General features: G+C 24.6%; 2 protein-coding genes across 2 annotated transcripts; both read right to left on the reverse strand.

Moving 5' to 3' along the window:
• Nucleotides 1-465: 465 nt before the first annotated feature.
• Nucleotides 466-11,984, reverse strand: LOC145829641 (follistatin-related protein 5-like). The gene is made up of 17 exons (XM_082937493.1): nt 11,823-11,984; nt 11,160-11,336; nt 10,881-10,995; nt 10,542-10,753; nt 9,850-9,988; nt 9,490-9,638; nt 8,967-9,098; nt 7,754-7,904; nt 7,232-7,372; nt 5,626-5,762; nt 4,773-4,976; nt 3,876-4,142; nt 3,229-3,439; nt 2,909-3,033; nt 1,858-1,957; nt 716-848; nt 466-651 (listed from the first exon to the last, which is right to left on the reverse strand). The coding sequence occupies exons 1-17, from the start codon at nt 11,982-11,984 to the stop codon at nt 519-521; spliced, it is 2,688 nt and encodes an 895-aa protein (XP_082793619.1). The 3' UTR covers nt 466-518.
• A 5,896-nt stretch (nt 11,985-17,880) lies between these two features.
• Nucleotides 17,881-21,206, reverse strand: LOC145828606 (uncharacterized). Its single transcript, XM_082936362.1, has 4 exons — nt 20,987-21,206; nt 20,055-20,253; nt 19,086-19,391; nt 17,881-18,067 (listed from the first exon to the last, which is right to left on the reverse strand). Exons 1-4 carry the CDS (start codon nt 21,204-21,206, stop codon nt 17,881-17,883), a joined length of 912 nt encoding a protein of 303 aa, XP_082792488.1.
• Nucleotides 21,207-24,745: the final 3,539 nt, after the last annotated feature.

Raw genomic sequence — 24,745 nt, forward strand, 5'->3', positions numbered from 1 at the left:
TTCATGAATTTTAAAAGTTTTTTCAAAATTTACTTTGAATTAATTTACCGAATTTTTACTTAGTTATCAAACTCTCAATAATTTTTATTTTCGTTTTGATAATTTCTTACCAGTTTTTTTACTTTAAACATTTGTTTTTAAAACTAAAATTGTAGAACTATTTTGTAAAAAGCAGACACAGTTTATTAACTTAACTTTTTACAAAATACACTTTCAATTTAAAGCTTAAGGTAGAAAAAAAATTGCAAGGTTTTATTTAAAACTAAGATTTGTCAAAGTATTCATTATCATTTTATTAACTTTAAGAAAGCGTTGCAAAATAAAGCTTTATACTTTATTAGAATATCTTATATAAAAATAGTATAAGTTTTACCGTAATAAAACTTTAAAACAAGTTTAAACTAGTAAAACTCAACTTTTTAAAAGTATGCAGTATAAAAACTATAAATTTAAGATTAAAAAAAAAGATATATGAAATGTTTGTAAAAAGATATATAAATATCTTTATTTTTTAGTTTCTAAACGCCAATATCAACCCAAGAAACTAAATGTAAATTTTTTATTTCCTCGTTTCGACACGTGACTTCTTGAAGAGTTACGTCATAGATGCTTATACCTTTGTCTCCGGCCGTTGCAATAAAACGTTCGTACCTAGAAAACAACAAGTAAGAACTTGTATTTATTTTAAAACAATTATGTTAAAAGCGTTGATAACCATCTGCTAGGTGTTATTAGTTGCTTATTTTCAAAATTGAATCTTGTCAAGATAGTCTCGTTGTCGAAGTGTTGTAAGTTTGCATCAATTGTTTCCATACTTTGAGTTTCCATTGAAACTGTGACTATTGCTCCTGTAAAAATTAAACAGTGATTTTGGTATGAGAATTGTTCCGCTTAACAATTATAACATAATTATAATTAATCTTAACATAATAATACTTTTTTAAATATTGCTAAAAAATCTAAAACTGGCTTTAAGAGAAAACTTCTCTAAACTTTAAACAGCTGTAAGACGGCATGAACTTTTTAAACAAATTTAGCTTTTAAATTTTGTTAGTAAAAAGACTACTTTCTTTTGTTAAACTTAGCTGAAAAGTTTTATAACAGTGAAAATTTAGTTTTTATATAATGTAAATGTCTGCTAAGAAATTAAAGAACTAGAAAATTGATTTATATACAAGTAGAAAAACTGCACTGTCTAAAATAATAAATTTTCAATATAGATTTTATTATTTATGAACTATACAGGTGATCTTATAACAATAAAACAAAGCTATAGCACTATAAATTAATAAACAATAAAGTCCTACCTTACTTAACAATATAGCTTTTCTCTTTTATGTTTTTATTTTCAATAATATTTTCAAAAATCGTTTTAATTTATACAATAAAAACAACAAATTAAAGTAGGCTCGAATTGTGAAATATAAATTAAATATAATATCAGTTGCCTTAGCCAAAAATTTAAATAGTAAATCAATTTAAACATTTAATATGAAATTTATCTTATTCTTTGACTCCCTACATTTTTTATAATAATGTAAGTCTAGAACAGTATCCCGATTCTGTGTTTTGTTAGGAGTTACTAAAAATCAAAATCACATTTTACGTTTAAAAAAAATTAAGCTATAGAATACTTGATTACGTTTTATCAAATGATATTAATACTAATAAATATTTATAAACTATAAAACAATTAAAAATAGAGACAATAAATATTACAAAACAAAACTCTTCAAAACAAAAAAATAATATTATTTATTTAAATATTTAATAAAAAAATTGTACAGAAACTTTAAATTAAAGTTTTGTTACTCAACAATTGACTCATTAAAAATATTTTATTAAATTTTTTTTAACCATTTTGTGAAGATATAAAATGCACAATAGTATCCATTCCAACATCTGAAGGTACTTTTCTAAATATAACTTGTGTGACCGAAAAACTAATTCTTATTGCCTAAATATTTAATAAACAACATGTTTGAAATTTAATTTAACTTTTAATCACTAAAAAAAATATAAAAGTTATAAAAATTAAACATTTACATAAGGAATTTTATAAAGCCTAGCGACCAGTTTTTTTGTAAGAATATAAAGTACATTGTATCTGCTTTTATAACTTGACACCTACTTTAATTAAAACAATCGTTAATAAAAAAAAAGTTGCCTATTACATAATAATTTTTGTTTAAGTTAACTTATTTACTATATCATATGTCAATAAAGAAGTTTTTGCTTAACTTAATAGATAAACTACAATAAATTAAATACTACTGTTAAAAACAAAAAAAAAGGTTATAGTTTTTTTTTATATCGATATTATAAAAATAGTATTTATGGTTTTAATTTAAAAAAACGCAAGTAAATTGATAATACAATTTAAAGTTTTTATTAAACTATTTTATTATTAATGCAGTACTGAATGTAGTAATCACGTTCGCCTGACACAGTCCTGGACAAAACATTTAAGGTATCTGTGGTGTACGACTCGATAACCGAAAGGTTTTTCGTGCACCAGGTCATTGGACCAAATATTTTGAATTTTTCTTTATTGTTCAACAAAGTTTAGTAATACTATGCACTTAAAATAATTCATTAAAAGTTAAAAAAGTGTTTTTTATAAATGTACTTAAAAAAACATCTAGTAGTTAGCGGTTTTTTTCTTAGTTTTATGCTTAATTTCACAAGTAGTTAAAACAAAAGAGAACTTTAAAGCATTAATTACGACGAAGCTAATAACTATAAATTTGAGTTTTTAGTATGATAAACAAATATAAAACAATGACATGAAATATATTTTTCTAAAGTTTACTTAATAACTTAATTAAAACTTATTAGTTTCTTTTTTGTAGTAGTAGTAATTTTAAAATAACACTAATTTAACTATAAATATGTTAACAAAACTTACAACTTCGAGTTTGATTTTTCCACAAATATCAATACTGAAAATTGTTGCCGACCCTGTAACATGACTGACTCGAGCCAAAAAATCTCCATCTTTGCTCAAATATTGATCATCGTAAAAATCATTACCTTTATTTTTAAATATTGTAGCTTTAAATTTAATTCGAACTAACTTTAAGAACTATTAGTAAATCAATTCTCAATTGTTATTAGTCTTTTGGTTATTAGTCTTAAACTAAATCTAAAATAAATATCTACATTTAACAAATATTTTTTTCTTAAGATTTTAAAAACATTGATTATCTTTTGCATTTTTAATTCAACCTGATTCACTCGTAACTTCTACTAAAACCCCGCTTAAATAATCGATTGATAAATTCTCAACAACATCTCCCTGGTCGTTAGTACAGACGACATCAATGTATCCACCTATTGGCCGGAAGAAAATTTTCTCAATGGTAAAGTTATAAGATGATAAGTCAGCTATTTCCTCCACATCGAAGTGAGGAGAATTCAAGTTTAGTTTCCTCAGTTTCTATTTCAGATACATAATTTACATGTATTTTTTTGATTTTCATAACAAAAATGAAAGCAGTTTTAAAATATAAGCAACAGTTATTCAAACTAATATTTTTTTATGAATCACTTAAAGGTAGAAAATGAAATGAGTTAGTAACGAATTTTCTCTAAACGTTTTTTAACTAGCTAAGAATTTTAAAATTTGAATAAAACGCAAATATATTTTGTATAAAAATTTAATAAATTTTCACATGGTTTTTATTTTAATAATTATTTATTTAGGATCAGCTAGTTATTTTAAAACAAATACCTTTTTCATAAACTAAATTTACCTAAAATAACTTCAGTCTCTTATTGTTGGTTAAACAAATTAATAATAAAAATTTAACGAAGTCATGAAGTTTATAACATTAGAAAAGAAAGTAATATTACCCAAATCATTTAATTTTAACCTTTCCGTTTTTGTCTACTAGAAATGCATAATTGATATTTGGGTCAAAGTACTTTGAATCCTCATGCCGAAAACTTTGACTTAAGTAATTTTGTTTATCTTCTACTTCCGTTTGTTCGGGCGATAAATCAAAGCTCGTTAAAGAGACAGAGTTAAATGACGGAACGATCCTTGACGCAGAATGAAATCCAGATATTGAAGCAGAATGAATAACTAATAAAATTGTCAGTGGCTTCCCTGCGAATTCGTCTTTGCATATAACGTACACCTTTAAATTTAAATTTTTTTACTACTTTAAATCTTCTACAGCTTTAAAACAAAAAAATACTTAAGTAAAACCAACATTTTTTTTAATTATTTTATATACTTTATAAAAACTGTTGCAAGATTTTTGAAATTTTACAACTCTACATGAAAAATTGCATATTACAAAATTATGCTACAAAATAGTTTTTAAGTGAAAAAAGTTATTTTTACGAACTAAGTAACTTGTTTAAGACTAATAAATATTTTTTTCCTCAATGAGATTACAGAATTCAATGTTTATCTTTAAGCATTTAGAATTTAGATAAACAGAATTCTTAAGTGAAACTTCATTGTTTTCTATATAAAACATTTTTTTAATGTGTCATAAACAAAAGTGTAAAATATAACTCTGAGATCTCACTATCTTAGATTTTTGGTCAGACATTTTCTTCTCTGTTGTTTTTTTAATTAGCTGTACTTTAAATTTGAACGTTTTAAAAGTGTATATTTTGAAAGTGTACGCAATGCCAATTAACAGTTTTCAATGATATTAATTTTTATATTTTTGAAATAAATAACTACAAAAACATACCGCTACTTTAAAACGTCCCTAAAATTTATCTTTATATGGTGGCTAGACAAAACAACTCACCTCATCAAGGTCTTTATGATAAGCGAGAGTAGTGGGGTACAAATCAGTGGCAATCACTTCGTCTATAGATTGAGACTTCGTGTCTAACACGATCACTCGGTTTTCTGTCGGTTGTCCGACATACAAGTTACGACTGCCTGCTTTCACTGAAGTGCTCCAAGAACAAGTTCTTTCGTTATTGCTGTTTTTGTCGCACAACTTGTTCTGTTTCGTAGATTATATTTGGGTTTGTACAATTTAAACATCACTGTGGTTGTAACAGTTTTGTTTAACGTGTAAATTTATCACAAAGCACTAAAATATAACATAAGTTGCTTTTACCAGATAACTTTCTAAATTGAAATATTTATATCAACGAAATTTTAAACAGTCTAAACTGTTCTTTTATTTTTTGTAAAAGTAATTTATTATTAAAACATGTAAACATAAAACGATTTAACAGACCCATATTAATGAACAAGTACCGATTGCAATGTTTTAAATTACTTTTATAAACATTTTTTTAGTCAAATTTACTTATATGTAATGTATAAAGTCTACTTTATTCTTTTAGAAAAATATTTTCATTAATACTTACACTTTTTCATATTTTATATGCAAACGTTTGTTTTTAGTTAATTTAGTACTAATTTTAGCGGTCGCAATTTTTTGTCACCGAAACCTGGTTGTAAATAATGTAATCAATTTGCACATCTTTATTTATTTACTATTTTTAGCAAAAATTATAAACGGTATTACGCTAAAGCTAATTCTAACACATCTAACAAGCACATTATCAAGTTTCATAAAACTCTGTTAACTTCTATATACAATTAATTTTATTTAGTAATAGTTTTAATGTTAAAAAACTTACTTGTCTTAATAAACCGGGAACAGGATCGTTGGCAGAAATGAGAGACGTTAAAAAACAACTTTGAGGTTCAAGTGAAGATATTCCGTTTTGATGGAAAAGATAAAACGAAGGAGAGTCGTACAAATCAAAAGAATAATCTGATACAAAATTAAATATATTATCTATTACTTGTTTATATGTTACATCTTAGAAACAATACATAACAGTTATATTTAATACATCATGTTACGTTTAAAACTATTTGATTAAATCAAAAGTGTTAGTAAACTTGGTTAGGTTAAATCAATTCAAAATATAACTAAATATATATGTGTTTAAATAATAAATCCGTAGTCTTCGAGGTAATCAACGCATGAGCACATTGATCACATGATTGAATGATGAGTAAAAAAAGGTCCTTTTACAACTAAAATAAGACTGGGGAAATGAAGATTTATATTTTTCTAACTTGGTCCGTGACTACAAAATTCCTGCCGATCCCTACATCAAGTTAATTAAACATTTAACAAATAAAAACGCAAATTAGATTATCAGAGCTTAACTTGGCTTAGTTTTCAATTATATGGCTAGAATTTATACAATTAAATAATTTTTATTTTTTTTCTTTGCACCCTAAAATTTTCGGGCAATGTGCATATTGTAAAGACCACAGGGTAAAGCTTTTGAATGAAATCTAGTTAATCAGTATCTTTGTTAAACAAACGATAAATAAAGACATACACTTTTTATTTAGTTTCGCAAAATCAGTTTTTGTTAGAAAAACTAAAGTCCTATTTGAAATATTTTTTGGTTAAAGCTAGAATTTTCTATCTCATAAAAAAAGTTGTCGTTTTACTTCCAAATGAACTTAAAAAAACGTACTTTTAAATATGTATTTATTGTTACTAAAAGAATGTTTGTGTCTCGTATTTATAGTTTAAAAAGTTAAATCCAATGACCCAACTTATTGCTTTTCTAAAAGGTTATGTTCTGAATAATATTTTTTAATTGACTGATTATTTAGCTTTTATTTAAAAGGTAATGAAACAACTGCAATAACGAATCCAAATAATTTTGTTACTGTTGTACATCGGTACTTAAAAAAAATACAGAAAGCCTCTCTAAATGACATTTATTCAAAAAAGCTTGTTTATATACTTCTATAGCTTTTCAAGTAAAAAAGATTGAAATTTTTTTTCAAACAAAATTAACAAGGTAAAATTTGTGGTCTTTATATTTGTATCGGAAGTTTTTTACAAACACTACTAAATCTTAACAGTTAAACAAAGTTTCTATACTGTATTAAAAATTGCTTATAGCTTATATTTTGATTTTTTTTAGAATTAGAACCATTAATAATTTTGTTTGAAAAACTCTTACACCCCTAAGCTTTTATTAAATTGAAAAATAAGTAATATAGTTCATTATGACGCAACTTTAGAACAAGTACAAGACATGTTATTGTTATATGTGAAGACGGATCAGTTTTGCACAAAGCATGATTATTTTATAAACAATTCAGACTTACACAGCTAATTGATTTATAATGAACATTTTTGTTTTAGATTTTTGAATTGCTTAATCTCAACACAAGAAATTAAATATTTTTCAGTGTTTCATATCTCACCAGTTTTCATACTTGTTATTTGGTCAGTAATTATTAAGTCAACCATCATCTTAGATTCGCCGGCCGGATTCACTGCTACACAAGTGAAACTTCCGCCATCTTCTAAGGTTGCTTCGTTTATATGAAGTGATCTACCACCGTCTGTTCGTTAAATGTCTTAATCATATTTTCAATTTAAATACTAAATAAAGATTAATGACATCGTTTATTTTAATGATTTGCTGTTTTGCAAAACCATTTAGTAATTTTTGTTTTGATTTTAAGATTTAAAATTATACCAGAGTTCATACTTCGCATGGTTTAACATTTTTAATACCAGTTAGGTAGTTTGATTTTTTTACGAGATGGTTACGTTAAGCAAGCATTAGCATTTAATCATTTTTTTCTGAAACTGTTTAGCTACTGAAATAATCTTTTGAGTTTGAAGTTAAAAAACTTAATAAGTGAGTTCAGAGCCTTTATTTTAAAAGGTTTTAAAACTCCCTTAGATTTTTCATAACTGAAGCTATTTAAAAAACCTACCAAGGACAAGGTATTTGGAATCGTCATCGTTAGTATCTACAATCTTGTCATCTTTCAACCAATATATTCTTGATGGAGTAGGCTTACTTGTAACGTGGCATTTAAAGCTGTAACTCTCACCTAGCATGCATCTGTTGGAAGCTTGATAAACCTGGTATTTGCTTTAGTTTAACTTTTGTTCCTAATATTCAAATCGACAAAAATCCTTTTTAGAAAGCAACTTTTGTGTTTTAAATGTTATATTATTTGAATCATTTATAAATTTTTTGAAAAAAAAAAACTGATTTAAGTAAACATACAGTTTTTTTTTTAATTCTAGTGTATAAATATTTTTTCATCACAATGGGTTTAATAGAATTTAAATACTTTCTAAAAAATTCAAAAATCTGCTTTAAGTATGGTATGTCTACATCGAAAGTAAGTTTGCTTTTCAAAAATACAGAGAAACAGTTCGACTTACATGCATATTTCATAAGCTGAAATGTGGCTTCATTCTTTAAGTTTTTCAAAAACTTACGCTTAAGTTACATTAAAAAAAGCAATTTAAAACAAATTATTCTTGCCATAGCTTTGCTTTTCACGGTAAGCAAGTATAGTCATACCGTAAACTTAAAAGTATTTTATACCTCTTAAATAAATAAAAATGTTTTTTTTTTCTATCTTATACAATCAAAGTATGTTTAACTTTATACATAAACATCATCATTGTTCTATCTTAAAGCGAGCTGTATTTCTTACACCGTAAGCTTATTTTTTTTATAGTATATAGAAAAAACAAAAATTCAATTAAATTTTTTTTAACTCTTCATACTAATAAAAAGCTAGAACATCTGTTTGACATAAAGACTAAAATTAAATTTTTATGACAAATGGATTGAAATTATTAGGATTTTTATCAATTTATTAACGTAGTAAGTTCATATTATCTATTGTATAAAATTTAATTTCTTGAGATAAACTTTAAAACTTTAACATTTATATTATTTAAATATTTGCATATTTCTTATAAGCACATTAATTTAATAAAAAAGGTTTTTTAGTTACTCTAAACAATCTCCTTTGTTTTTTTTATTTTTCAAAATCAATATTTAAAACACATAAAGTTTTCAAACTTTTTAAAGAAGTTCATTAATGTATATAAGTCGCCAACACTTTTGAATTACTACTTACTCTATTATACTTTTTTCATTTAAAATATTTAAAAGTGTTAAACCTCCACTGAAGGCTTAGTCATAACGTTTAATGAAATTATTTGTTTTAAGTTGCCATGTCTTCTGGCATTGCACGAGTAGTTTCCAATATGATCCAGTGCAACAGATGTAATTCTCAACCATCTACCTTGTACCTATAAAAATTTAGAAATATTTTTAATAGTAGCTAAAACTTTTTGGTATAAAGTAGTCTTCATTTTTAGAAATCTAATCATATGTGTTCTAACTAATATAAACTTAAAGTTCAGAAGAAGTCTCTCATATTTTAAAATTCTGAATCTAGTGTTAAAACGATTATTTGTAAGGAATTAAGATAAAAAATAATTTATATAATAATCACTAAAAAATTATTTTGCAGATTTTCTGAAATATTTTAGTATAAAAGAAATATAGTTTTTATATGATTTATACACTTTTTTTCTAAAAACACAAATCATTTTATACTAATTATTTTTTGTTTCAAAATTATTTTTAACTTTATCGAAATTAAAATCAAGCTTAATATACTTTATAACCGTTAATAACTTGTAATTCAGGTTTAGGTTGAATTAGTCTATCTAGTCGTCTCCAAACTGGATTTTCGTCACCTTCAATATCGCATTTTATTGTTGGATTTCCGCCTTTTATAACTTCTACGCTTTTATACGGTTGCTCAAGTTGCAATGTTGTGATATCTTTAAAATTTATTGAAACGTTTTAATATATGTGAATAATCGATTATATTGAAATTTCTTTAACAGTATTTTAAATCGTTAATTTTCGTAAAAATGATATATAGTGATTATAATGAAAATACAATTCTTAAAAATTTAAACGCTTCAGCTAGTTATTGAGTAAACTGAAAATTAAACTAATTTTTTAACTTATTTTTGATAATTAACGTACTATAAGCTGCAAAAAACTCTATGATGTTTACTGAATGGTCTTTTCCACTGTCATGCAGATTAATCAGATGAAATAATGTACATGGTGGATCGAACAAGTCAATACTATAGGATGCTTGCAAGTCTAAACTTTTTGAAATCTGATAATATTGTTTTGTTAGTTTATTGTTAATCAAACTGTTGTAGTATTGAGCAAATGCACTTTTTCTCAACGTAAAAAAATATCAAAATCATCGGTCTCGTGATATATAAAAAACTAGATTTAGTTAACATAAACATTTTATGTGTTTAGTTTTTTTATATTAGTTGCTTTAAACTTTTATGCAGATATAAAAAATGTTATATTTGTTAATATAAAAGTAAATTTTAACATTCTTATTACTTAAAAAAAGTTTTGACTTGTTATTGCTATAGTTTAAAAGAAATTGAAAACTTTTCGTAAAACTGTAAAAGTTTGTTGTAACTGATTATTAATGTTTGTATAAAATTTTATTTTTATGTATAGTAACAGTCTGCTTAAAATTCCGTAAATAATCAATATTTTGAGTCGAAAAACTAACAAGAAATAGTAATTCATTAAACTCAAATGTTTTAACATTGAATGAGCTTTGACTATAATCAGAAAAAAATGGTAAAATTTAAATTAAAAATTAATAGAAATACTTTAGATAAAAAGAAATAAATTTATATTACCTCATATATATCTTTGTTACCAATCAGCTTGTCGTTATCGACGTCAAGATCCTTAAAAACACTTTTTATCAAGTCCTCTCGTTCATCATCAGTATAAACGTCATCTTCTTCCTCCAAACTACTATCGAGGTAAATATCTTCTTTCGTCTGCTTGGTACGGATAAGTGTCTCAAGAACATTTTTTGTAAAGTCTTCTTTGCTACACTGATAACCTGTGTAGTTAGAAAATAAAATTAATTCAACCAATTAAACAATGGTTTAAGCTTAATACTTTTTGCTGAATGTCTAAGTATTTTAAACTTTGTTTTTATCTACAAACAAGTTTAAGAACTTAGCTACGTTTGTAAAAACAGTCGTAGTGTTTTGCATTTTGGATGTCAACTTTTTTTAAACATGAGTCTCGGTGCATTTCACAATGATTTCGATAAAACTTTTCATTTGTACCACACACTGGCTAAAAAAAGTTATAACTTATATATATTTTTAAATATATTTATCGTTCTTGTTTACGTACTAATTTTAAATCAAAATATCATTTGACAAAATGCATTTAATAACAAAGAATTAGTACAAAACTAACTTAAAAATATAAAAGCTAAAACTTAAATTTATAGACACCTGATCTACTGGCTTACAATGTCTTTTGCAAACACAAATAGCTCTACCAGTATTTTCAGAAATTTGACATTTTTCTCCAGTGCCACAGTGTCTATACAAACACAAGTTCGGCTTTTTAACATATTCTTTGTTTTTTGATGTATCATGTTTAATTTCTTTTCTTGTTGAAGCAAATATCTAAAAAAAATAAGTTTTATTATTTTCATTAAGTCTATTATTTCAAAGAAAGACTATCCATATAGTAATTAAGAATGAGTAGTTGTTGATCTAAATCTAAAACTACTTCATATCTGACAACGCTAGTTAAACACACAGCCTTAATTAAAAAATACAATTTTATTTTTTACATACTTTTTTAATATGATAATAAAAAGTTGCTAAAAACTATTTACTTATATGTTTATTATTTTTTTTTATAATCAATATCCAAAGTTTTTTATTAACTTAATTGAATATACAACACAAGTTTTACACAACTTTTATACTTTTTATGTGTTTATACTGTTAGTTTTTATTATATTATATATTTTTTTATTATGTTTATTTCTTAAAGTCAAATTAGAAAAATAATATATTTTATATCGTAAACATGCTTAAAATACTTAAACAAAGTTTAAGCTAAAAAAAAGCTATCGTTGTTTTTTTTTATAAAAGCAACTATACCTTTTTGTATTTAAGCCCGGATTCGGGAACATCTAATTCTAAAGCAGGTTTCTTTAGTTCTGTTTCCTTACTTTTAAAGACAAACTGGCTGAAGACTTTATTTGAAAAGTTAAAAGCAAGAAATAAAATTGTCAAAAAACTTTTCCAATTCTTTTTAAGCATTTTATTTATTTTAACTACTGCTTTGATGTTAAAACAAATAGTTATGAATTATGTGTATAAATTTTGCAAACTTCTACTATTGTAAATAAAATAAACTAATAAAACATATTCTGAAAATAAAACTTTAAACATCAATGTAGCTTTTTTTTAAATTATTGTTTCTAAAAATATAATAAAAAAAACATTAGAAAAATAAATTTTGCCTTCACGGGAACAGCGCTAAGCTTTTTTCATCTCAAAAATCGATTTCTTTTTTCCTATGAATGATATTCTACCTGTTGCAGAAACGCCCTAACACAATCAAATATTAAAAACAAATTTATTTGTTTATTAATAATATTTTATTAACATCTCAATATCTTAATCAGGTCGGTATACACTTTAGACACTGGCACTCAAAATTTGTCATAAGACTTAAAGTATAACCTTTTTTTGGTTTGTTTTAACTTCAATGAATTATTGATTAGAAGGCAGTTAAAGCATTTTCGTTTACATTTTTTTATTGATTTTTATGCTTTTGAAGTCAAACAATAAAAAATCTAGCTCTAACTACTTAAATTTTATCGGAAAGAATCTAAATATTTAAATTTAACTAATCTAAAGGAACAACCAATGAAACAAACTTAAGTATATACCTCCTTTTCAACAAAAATATACAATTTTTGTGAAAAGTTGAATAAAACTATTTTCAAAAGGGTTATATAGCATAATTTTTAATGGATGTTAAACCCTTAAAAAGACCTCTGTATGTATTTGGTTTAAGCTATAATTCTAGAATTTAACATCTACTACAAAACAAGTTATAAATGTTTTAATAATTTGTAGAACTTGTTTACGTTTTATAATCTCCTACATTAGATTAACTAGGAACTACGAAATGTTATTTGTACTGAAATATCATGTATTAAAAAATCAAATTATTTTTTTTATACCTGATTAAAGATTATATTTTTCAACACATTTCATTAAATACAACTTAACTTTTATGGTTCATAGACTTTTTAAAACTTATAAATGAACATTTATGTCAAACTCTAATTAAATCCTAACATTTTTTATAATTTTTTATGATAAATTTGACTTTTGAAGGAATTTTTTACTGTATTTTTTTCTAAACCTGATATTTTATAAGTTATGTAAATATACTCTTTTGAAATTTAAAGTTTTAGTAGTTTATTAATTATAAGTAGTTTCATTCTAATTAAAAAAAAACTTTAAAAACTTTTCTACGAGTGCCTATTTTTTTTTGTTTTAAAGACTAACACTAGAAAAAGTCTAAAGTTTATGATGAAGAGCAAAATAGAAAAAATATTTCTTAGAAATTTGAATTTTTGAAAAAAAAATTAAAAATTTTCACAAGATATTTCGGAAAAATTGAAAATAACTGCAGGATTTTGATCCGGCTGGATCCTAATTTTGTGGATCTGGTAAATCACTACTTTTGTGCTGCGCTCTGTTTGGAAACAGCTTAAATCAAATGAGTATTAAAGTTTCTTTATGATGTCAAAATAGTTTTTTAGTTTTTAAAAGCTTGTTTTCAAAAGAAAAATTTTTGCATAAAGTTTTCTATTGAAAATAATAGTATTGTAAACAAATTAAGTTCAAATAAATTAAGCAAATTTAATAACGCAATTTAAAAAAGCAGATTCCGGCACGTCTTTTACTTTGTTTTTTTTTCTATTTTATGTTCGATTTTCTTTAATTCTTATTGTTTAATAAAAACTAACTATGTCATTTCAAGTATTCGACTATGATATCAATATAGTGTCATTTCATCGTTTTCTTTAAATTAAAATTGATCTATACTATGCTATAGTTTATTGAACGATAAAAAACGCTCAAAATATTTTGGCCTAGGACCTGGTGCACGAAGAACCTTTCGGTTATCGAGTCGTGCACCACGGATACCTTTTAATATCTTGTCCAGGACAGTTTATACTTTATTTTGAAGATATAATAATAATAATGCTAAAACGAGTAAAAGTTTCATAGCTAGTTTCATTATAATTATAATTTCAATAATAAAACTTTTTTTTTAACGAAACAGTTTAAGTAATCAAGTTTTATTTAGTAGTTATTATCTAACACTTTATTATCTAGATAGGGTTTTTTGGTTCTTCAAACTTATAATTAGTTTTTGTTTTAAAACTTTAACAATTGGTTGATATCTACTAACAACTAGCAAATTTAAACATTAATTTGTTCAAACTTTTTTAGAACTTGTATTTAAAATACCAGTTGTTTGTGTTGTATTCAAGTTTTTGTTAATATTCAATATCTTCTAAACTACTTAAATGTTTTTAAATTTTGATTTTTTACTATACTTGTCAGCTCAACAACGCTCATTAAACTCAAAGCTGATTATGAAACATTTTTTTTGTAAATAGAAATTAAAGTAGAGATAAATGACTAAAAACTTTATTGTTAATTTAATTTATTTTTTTCAACACTTACTTACATTAATATAAACAAATTCTTTAACATTTAAATAGACACTTACATCATTTTTAAGTTTTTTAACTGAAAGCAACAATAAAAAGTGTTCTATTACCAAACAAATAAAATCTGTGCCACCCCATTCGTAAGAACTGACACTTGTTTAAATTATTAATTGTAGATGTTGATTTACATAATGTTTAAAATACAAACTAGTTGCAGTTCTACATTACTTATTTAATTGCTAGTTTTAATTACTATGTTTGTTCTCTTTATCGTAGACTTACACTAATTTGAAGAAACTGTAAAAACTATAAAGCTTGAACTAAACATAAAAAGTACGTTAAACTAGTAGCAAGTAATTAATACAAAACTTCAAAGTCAAACTCTGTTCTTAATTTATGTTTTGTTGGAATGAAAAAATGAAGCATCAACGATTCTGAACGATGTAAAACTACTCTATGAGTGGACATAGTTAGAGTCTTTTATGTGGAACGTATAAATAATCAGTTGCACAATCGTTGATACAAGGACTTAAGAAATTTATACTTAATTAGAACAAAAAATAAACAAAAGTTATTAAAACATATTTTCAGTAATAGTTCTCTTAAATTATTTCTTAGCAATCAAAGTTGTAGTTTTATGAGAATTCTCAGAACCTATTGACTTTCTACTTTTTTGAATAAAATACAGATTAAAAGACATTAACTGCATCAAAACGTTTTTAAAAGTAAGTAAGCGTTTTAATCAGTTATATTTGTTTTCGAAAGTAATTAATTTTGAAAATCTGATGACATAAAATTGACTGAACATATTATTAACTTCAGACGTACTAAAGTCTGTTTGAGAACAAGCTTTAGACTCGTTGTTTTAATCGTTGTATAAGAAACATACGACCTTTTTTTAAGAGCTACCCTAAAATTGCCGTTTGCAGATAAAATAAATTGCTTTGATATGCAGTTGAATAAAAACAAATGCTCAAACTCATGGGAAAACTTTGTTAGCAATGTGGTTTTGTATAAATAGTTTTTGTTTATAGCAATACTTATTTTATTGTTAAATGTTTATGGAGTATATCTCTGATTAATGTAAGTGATAAAAATGAAAACTTTTAGCAAGATTGATTGCAACACAATAATAATACTTTGTTTTTTGTATTATTTGAAGGTAAACCTTAAGCTTAAGGTGGATACTTTAAAGAAGCTCGATTTAACATAAAGGTTTGATCATATAACTTTGATCATCATTTTTCGTTTGAAACTGACTTACGAGCTTATTTGAGAACGAAACCCGGATATTAGCTTGTACCACAAGCTTGTGATCTGAATTGATGATGGAATTGATATGATTAAACCTTATGTTAATTCGAGCTTATCTCACGACACACGAAAGTCCAAGCGTAGGCTTTATAGACTTTCGAAGATGTTTTCTTAGATTATATCAAAAATAAAGATTATTTTTAAAACTTAATTTTATGTCTTTTGATGTTCATTAAAATAAAAGAATTGCTTTAAAAAGAAATTAAACAGCTAAGTTTTGTTTGATTCTAGTTTGTGAATCTCCAACTTTTTTACAATAAATACATAAGAAAAATAAATAATCTTCACATCAACGAGTAAAAAGCTCGAGTATGTTATTTTGTATAAGTATTACAGTATTAAAAAAGTTGCTTGCTTATTAACTTTCCTGTTAATTATTTAAATTTAAAAATTAAATTGACTCAAGTTTCCAAGTTTAAAACAAACTATTTTCTTAGTGCAATTTTAAATAGCAAAAAAGCTCTTAATTTATGGAAAAAACGAGCTTTTATGCACCTTTTTTAATCGGAGCTGGTTCAGAGTTATAATCCAATTAAAACAGTGTTTGTAAAAAACAGTTGAGTAAAACACACTTAAAAATATAAACATTAATAACACTTACACAATAGGTAACAAAACTCAGAGATTTCTAAATTTTTAGAAATGTACTAGTTTTAATAGTTCTTGATAACAAAGTAAAAAAGTTTAATAATTTACTATAAGGAAATTTAAAAACTTGAAAAGTTATTTTAGTAAAACCTATTTTTATAAATCACAAAGAAATAAACAACTTAGTTATAAAACATGAACTACAATACATTTTAGGTTAAATCAAAAGTACGTGTACATACTTTTTTCTAACAATACCTATAGAAAACTTTTAATTTAGAAGTATTTAAATCAGCTTTTAGTAAAAAAAAATAACTAAATTGTGTACTTACCTATAGCTAGTTTAAATATATGTCTATATAACTGATATACGTTTCTTACCTTAAATTTATTACAAAGATTTATTTTTAGTTAATTTATTGTAAAACTTTATAACATAAAACTATTTTATGAACATTTTTTAAAATCAAAACCTTGATATGAAGTTTAATTGAAAACTTAATGTTTTAACTGATTTGATAATACCTAGAAAATTTTAAACTTAATTTATGATTGTACTTAACTAGCTAGTAAGTATGCAAAGGATTAAAGATTTGATAATTTTTTACTATTCTAAGCAAAATCATTATTAACTTAATTTATAGTTATAGCTGGTCCTTGCGTTGTACTATTTATTTTAAGTCATTAAAATAAGTATTAGAGAAAAAACCGTCCAAGGCTTTTTTTTTTCTATTAAAAATGATAAACTAACAACTTATATTTTTTTACAAGCAAATGAAAACAAAAAATATCTCTTAATATAAAAAATTAGGCTTAAATCCTAAAGATTTAAAGAACACTTAGAAGTCTGCTTTCTGTACAAAGGATTAGCTCAAGAGTAAAATACTAAATACTTAGCAACTAGCGCCACTTTTAAATGGTGCGGTGCAACAATCTCTATAGGTCCGACTTCTAGTCATTTAGAAACTAGAATGATGAGCATCTTTTTAACTTATTCAGAATCATATCAACAACTAATCAAAAGCTAACAGCATTGCTTGCAACTACGAACTCAATGAAAAAAATAGTCTATTTATAGCTGAACATCTAGTAAAAACTTGAATTGTGTTAAGAAATACAACTGTTTCAGCATCTTAATAGAATGTTCGATTCTTTTATACTGGATAAAAACTTAGTTTATACTTATTTAAATTTATAAATCTAGGTTATTAATTACACAAAAAAAAGATTTATAATTCTACTATTTAGTTAAGTCTTTATTGTTTCAGTTTGAGTTTTGAACTTTTTTTTAAGTTTCTGTTCTATATCTAATTTAAAACGACTACTTTTAACTTAGTTAGAACTATATAAATATAGAACAATTTAAGTATTGTTGCAATTGTAAGTTCCTTCACGAAAGGAAGTTGTTGAAAGTAATTTTTAGTAAGTTTTCATTTTAGTTAAAGAAAAGTTTAGTAACTAAGTAATGTAATTAAGCTTTTAAAACTAAAGAATAATAATGAACGTATAAAGAATAACACTAAAATTTTAACTTTGTTTAGTATATTTTATTATTACCATAGAAATAATGATTTTCCATCAAGCTTTGCAAAAGCCAATAAAGAGTTTAATATAATCAATGTGTCATACGTAGATTCTGGCTCTATGGTACTCATTATAGCAGATTTTAAATACTTTTCAGTCATTACACTTCTATATTCTTCTTTACTTCTTGTTGATCCTAATCTTAGTACTCCAAATCTATAAGAAATACATGATAAAAAACTTTATACATTAAAACTTTAAGCATAAGTAAAATTTTTTCCAGATACGTATTTTGATACAATTTCCTAAAAGGTTTTTAAACTTTCTGAATACAACTTAAAACGAAACTTTAAAAAATCAAAAGCTTGTATAAAGATGATTAAGATATTTTGTTTTCAAATTTTACAAACATATATTCTTTAAACTTTACAGAAAATTTTCTTCAATTGGAATAGTATATAAAACCTCGTTAGTATTTTTTATAAGCTTTTTATTTTTAAGTCTAAGCCAAACAAAGCCTAGAAAAGTAGTACATATTCACTATTAATAAATTGTTATTTTACTTACTACTGAAAAGGTCTTTACAAAACATTAAGAGTTTAAAAATTACAATAGGTCTAGTATTTAAAATTTAAGAAATATATAATTTGATATATAAGTTTGGTATACGAGAATTTATTTTAACAATCTAGCGGTTTTTACATTCAAATTCTGTTATTTTAGTTTAAAGTTGTAATTTTTTATCTGAAATACTTTGTATTGCTTTTTCAAGCATGGCGCATCCTTTGTAGAACGTTTATTATAATATAAGCTTCTACTTAAGTATTATTATATCTAAAACATACTTAAAAATGCCATACTAACAAGTAACTATGTTTTGTTTATACACAGTTTTAACGCTTTCTTTTTATTGTATTTTAAATGGTAAAAGATGTACGTACAAGACGTCCTGGACAAGACTTTAAAAGATATCCGTGGTGACTCAGTAACCAAAAGGTTTTTTCGTGCACCAGGTCTTAGGACCAAACATTTTGAGCGTTTTTTTTTTATCGTTCAATAAACTATAAACGAATGTTGTTCTGATAAAACTTGTTAAACGTTGAAACTTAGTAAGCAGTACGAGAATTTTTTTGGTATCATAAATATAAAACAATGTATATAGCTCCTATTAACTAATGAGTGAGGAGTTTAAATCATACAACTACATTACATCAATATAAGAAACCAAAAATACCTATTTATGAGCTTCTCACACATGAGAGCGTGCTTTTTTATGTCATAATGAGCAGCCCTACTCAAGAACGTAATGGTTGCATCACGCTTAGCACGCAAGTTTTCCCTTTTTTCTATCTCAACAGCACCAGAAGCAAAATCTCTGGTATACTCGTCTATTTTTTCACTCATGTTACGGACGTTAAATCCATACAACCGTTTGTGAGTTGAAAATACATTGTGAAGAATGCGCTTGTCTAATTGAAAAGCTATTTCTCCAATTAATCTTTCGTCCATTCTTCGTTTTTCCTTGGCAATAAGTTCTGATCTAAAAAAGTTTCTTATTTCAGATTTATTAAGTTATCTTTGAAATAGTTTTTAACTTTTATATTGTACATAAGTTGTAATACTTAGTGCTAGTAATTTTACATTAAACTACAGATGATTTTATGATTTTTAGTTTAAAATAGAATAAGTATCTGTTTTTGGAGTCAAATTACAATTGTATATCTACAATGCAATTTTAAAAATAGACATCGCATTGTACTCTAATCAATAAAAGTAAATATATCATAACAATCTTTTCCAATATTTAGTTTAGAAAATATTATTAATCACAGTTTTTAATCAGCAAAAATTATTTCATGGATCGGTTTAATGAGTGTTTTTATATTTTTTTAATCTGGTATTATACTAACTAGAATTTTAATAGTATTTGCATTAAAAACATTGCACTTTTGATAACATAAAGAACTAATATAACGTGTCTTTTCTAATCAATAAAATTCAAATTAAAAAAAGAAAACAGTAACAATTAACATAGTTTGTAATGAAAACATAATCTTTGATTACGAATGAAAAAGATTTTTTAAGTTCGGTTTTATTTTCTAAGCTTTTGAGTAAAATACTTTTTTAACTTGTTTTCTTATTAATCATTCTTATCTACATATGATCAATGCATTACTGATTTAGTTTAATTAACACCTACTACCTTGTGTTGTTATTGCCCTGTAACTTCACATTGTTGTTGTAAAATCCTTCAAAGGGTGGGACATTTCTCTGAGTTTTCGTACTTTTGTACTCCGGGCAAGGCTGGTCACCTGCATTTTTGTCACAGAACTCATTGGAGTTCACTTTTGAAGAAATCACATTACGAAGTGACGATAAACTGCTCGCTTGGTTTGTATAAACTGTTTTTTATTCAAAGCAAAGTTAATATACCTATTATACTTAATTTCAATTTATAATAATACTTCTCGTCATAAATTTTTGAAAGTGAGAAATTCTTGAACTTTTTCATATTAAATCATGTTTAGTTTAAATAACTTTCATGATTACTAAACGAATGAATTTTTGCTAAGGTCAGAAGTATTTTTACATGCATAATGTAGTTTACTCAAAACTACTATTTATTTTTGATTATTCTAAAGTATTTCAAACTTTTTAAACAAAATTTTCTAGTTTTTATGAAAGCTGGTCCTCTTTCCAAAACTAAAAAAAATTATTTAACTATAAAAAACAAACAATAAAGCTTTATACGAGCTATTTCAACAGACTTTATCAAAAATTTAACTACTGTAAAATAAAAAAAACTATTTTCTTTGAAAGGAGTATAAAATGAAAAAGACAATTTAATGTTTTTAAATAATATATAAACTATTTTTATGATGCTTTTAATTTTACCTTATAAAATACAAAAGTATGTAAAATTTTCAGTTTGAATTCAAGAACTCTCATAGACTAAGTTTATATAACTTCATAAATTGTAAAATAAACCAAAAATTTATACTTTGGCAAGAAATTATGTTCGGCGAGTATTACCTAATTTTATTTTGTCAAGTTTATTGCTAAATATATCTTAGTATATCTTAGTATTATACTACAAATATGAAATTTAAAGGTTAGAGAGAGGTAAGTACAAACCTTCACTTTTTTCATCTTTACTCCATAAACTTTTAGTTTTAGAATTACAAATTGAAAGATCTTTTAAAAGATCGCTAAAATTTGGAGTTTTACTACTGAAACTGCTTGTGCTTGGTTTTTTTGGGACGTTTGATAGCCTGTTAATTTCCATCATTAACTTTTCATTTTCTGCTTTTAATTGGTGAGCATTTTCGTGCCGATCAAAATAAAACCTATTCATTGTATGAATTGTAATTGCTGGGTTTTATTTTTATCTTTTTTTTACTTGTTAGAAATTTTCTAAAATGAGATCAAGTTTACGTCATAATCTAGTCTTCATAGATTGTTAAAAAGTGTTAGATACTTATTTTGCTTTGTAAAAATTTTACGCATAATTTTAAATATTAACCCAGGGGTCATACTAGTGACGGGTCATATTTATTAGGAAAAGTCTTTTGAAAGTCATCTTTACTTTGAGAAAAATATTTTTTAAAGTAAAACAATTTTTTAGACTGTAACTTGTTTTTGAACTTTTTCTACATTACTGTTTACTCACAATTGAATTAAGAGCACATATAAGAAGAATTTATTACAAAAATCTCAAATTAACTTGATTGCAAATGTTTTTCTAAGCTAAAAAATACGGTAATGGGTAACTTTTGCGCGAAGACACTTTTGCATAACAATTATTTAAAGCCTGAAAATATAAATTCTTATAAAAAAGTTAAAATGTTTTAAAATAAATAAAAAACTCATGTAGGTCTAATTAATAAGATTATAATTATATCTTACTAATTATAACAGGAAAAAAAAGTCTTTTCAAGTAGAAAAACTCATATTTATAAAAAATAGCCATTTTTAGTAAGTTTTAATATTTCTTTCAACCGTATCTCAAAAAATATTTTAATCTTCAAAAAAAATATTTTAATCCTGTAGGTTTAATTAATAAGATTAGAGTAGAAAAAACAATTGTAAAAAAATATTTTAACAAGTATAATTTAAAATGAATAAGAATTATCAGACTTTGAACCGCTGAAAATTCAATTTTCAAAGTTTTAATAGCCGTGACCCGGGAATAAGTACATTCATTGATTCTAATTTATTTTTTCTGCCCCAAAACAACAAACCGTATCTTATGTGACTAGTGTTAAAGGGTTGACTACTACTTTTGTAAAACTGTATACTGAAGTAGAATTAAAAGTATTCTTTTAAACTTTGTTACTTTTATAACCGAGACTAGACCATTCTCAAACTTTCTAAAGCTCAGCACAGTAGGTCACTGAAAAAAAAAAAGAGATTGTGTATCATAGCTTTTCTGTTACAAAAACTACTTTTAAACTGCTTTAGTTATCTTTATTTCTTCATATTACACAAACTTTAACTTTTCGAAAACTATAAAAAATATATATTATACAAATTACTGAAAACTTTTTTCTCGAAAAATAAATTATATGCACAATACTGCGCATGGTTACTGATTTTGAGAGCCACATATCTAGAATGTGATTATTCTCTTAGTTTAATATCTTATTAACTTGTTACCATAAAACAATAAACCGCTATTTCGAGTAAAAAGAATTAAAATCAAGTTTATTATTTACCTTCAAAGAAATTTTGCTTTTGTAAGATAAAGTAAGTATATGTCTAACTGAAGCGAATAAATAGTTTACTTTAGACCTTTTGTAAAATTGCAGACTTAAAATACTTTATACATAATCTACTTGCCACAAAATAAACAGTTTAGTAAATTTTCTAATTTTATTTTTTGATCTGGTTTGATTTTTTTGTTTAACTTCTTCTTTTATGTTTATTTTTTTACTATGGTTTTTATTCTTCTGAGTTTTGCTTTTATTTGGTTAACCTAGAAGCCGAGTTTTATCTCAATCTAACTAATGATAAACAATTTGACTAACAACATTTATTTAAGTGCTTTACTAATTATTATCCTCAAGGTATTTGTTTATTACTATTTGATATCTTTAAAAATATTCTGAGAATAAAAATATTAAAAATTTAGTTAGTTTTACTTTTCAAAATGTTTAAAAAAAAAGTTTCTATTTACAAAAAAACTATAAACAAAACATTTTAGTGTCAATATTTAACATTAAAGTTATTCATCTTTTTCTCTTTTAAAATTATATTATAACATTCTTTTTCGGTTATAATTTATTTACTTATAAAAAGTAAGCTAAAAATTTAATCAGTTAATCTAAAAAAGTTTTTGTAATTTATGAATTCATTAAATACGCAGTATCGTACAAGAATTTCAACAAATATATATTTCAGTACTTTACTATTTTGACGTAACATAAAGCTTTAAATCTATAATTTTATAAATATAACTTTGCATGCTGTTTTTAGTACAAGAACTATGAGTAGTTTACCGGTAGATAATAAAACAACACCAAAATCCTGCTCAAGAGTTCTATACAGAAAAGACAGAGGACATGAACGTTTTCCAAACTCTCAACCTGTACTCAGTAAACTTCACATGAAGAAAACAAGTGGTTTTGCTAATCAAATGGCAGCAACAATTTCTGAATCTATTTTCACAGTTGATAGCGAAATGTCGGAGTCATACCAAAGCAGTTTGTTTTTATGAACTTAGTATAATTTTTTAAAAATGACAATCGATTAACGCAATTATTTTGTGTAAATTTAAATCTTAAACAGATAAAAGTAAATAAAACCTATTTTATAGATTTGTTAGTATGCTTTTAAAATAGAACTGCTACTATTCTAAGTTTACTGTTGTTATAAGCTATTTTTAACCTTTTTAATACATAAAGATAAAAGTACAATTTTAGATCAGTTTAACTTATGCTAAAAACTTAAGTGTGTTTATGTGATACTATTCTACATTTGGCTTTCAACTGAATTAAAGAAATTTAAATACTCTTAGTTTTATTGACTTTTTTACTTTACTTAAAAACTTCTTAGGTTCTCAACTTAAGTTCAAGGTGATAAAGATAAATACTATATCTAAAGAGTTCTAGGATAAAAAAAATTCACTCCATTAGAGATCTTCTGTTACAGTTAAAGGGGTGCCCGACTATTCAAATTCGGACAATTCAAATTAAAAAAAAAAAAGGGTCACAACTAATTAAGTAATGTATATTTGTCAAATATAAAAAATACATATGTAGGTCCTAATAATATCAAAAAGCCGTTTTTTCTTTTTGTAAAACATCAAATATTTTTTGAGATATGGCTTAAATAAAGTAAAACACATAGTTATTTTTAGTAATTTTAATTATCTTAAAAAATATTTAAGATTTTGCAAAAAATAAAAAGTGGCTTGTAGATTTTAATAAGATCTACATGTTTTTTTTCAAGTTTATATCACTTTTTGAGATATATTTTTTTTAAGAATTTGAATAATCAGAATTTGAGTTGTCTGAATTTGAATTGTCATTTAACTTAATTAAAGTTTTATTCAAATAGAATTCTTGAATATATACATTACGTTTGAACTAGGTTTCCCCAAAATAGAGACGTTAATTGGTTAGGCGGTGAAAAGTAAAAAGGTAATTAACTATTTAACGTGTGATATCTAACAAACGATTTTTTTTCAAAGGGGGTGTTTATTGAAATGAAGTTGGAAAACCCTGGTATAAATTTTTGTCAAAATACATCTTTTAATACTTAAAACAACCAGAAAACTAATATTAGTTGTAATAATTTTAAATAGATACTTTTTTAAAAGGTACAAGTAAAATTTATTACTTTTTTTTCTGACTGAATAATTTATCATAACTAAATAATAACTAAAGTGATCTT

Source organism: Thalia democratica, chromosome 2, assembly GCF_965202585.1.
Source record: "Thalia democratica chromosome 2, ktThaDemo2.hap1.1, whole genome shotgun sequence".
Taxonomy (NCBI): Eukaryota; Metazoa; Chordata; class Thaliacea; order Salpida; family Salpidae; genus Thalia; species Thalia democratica.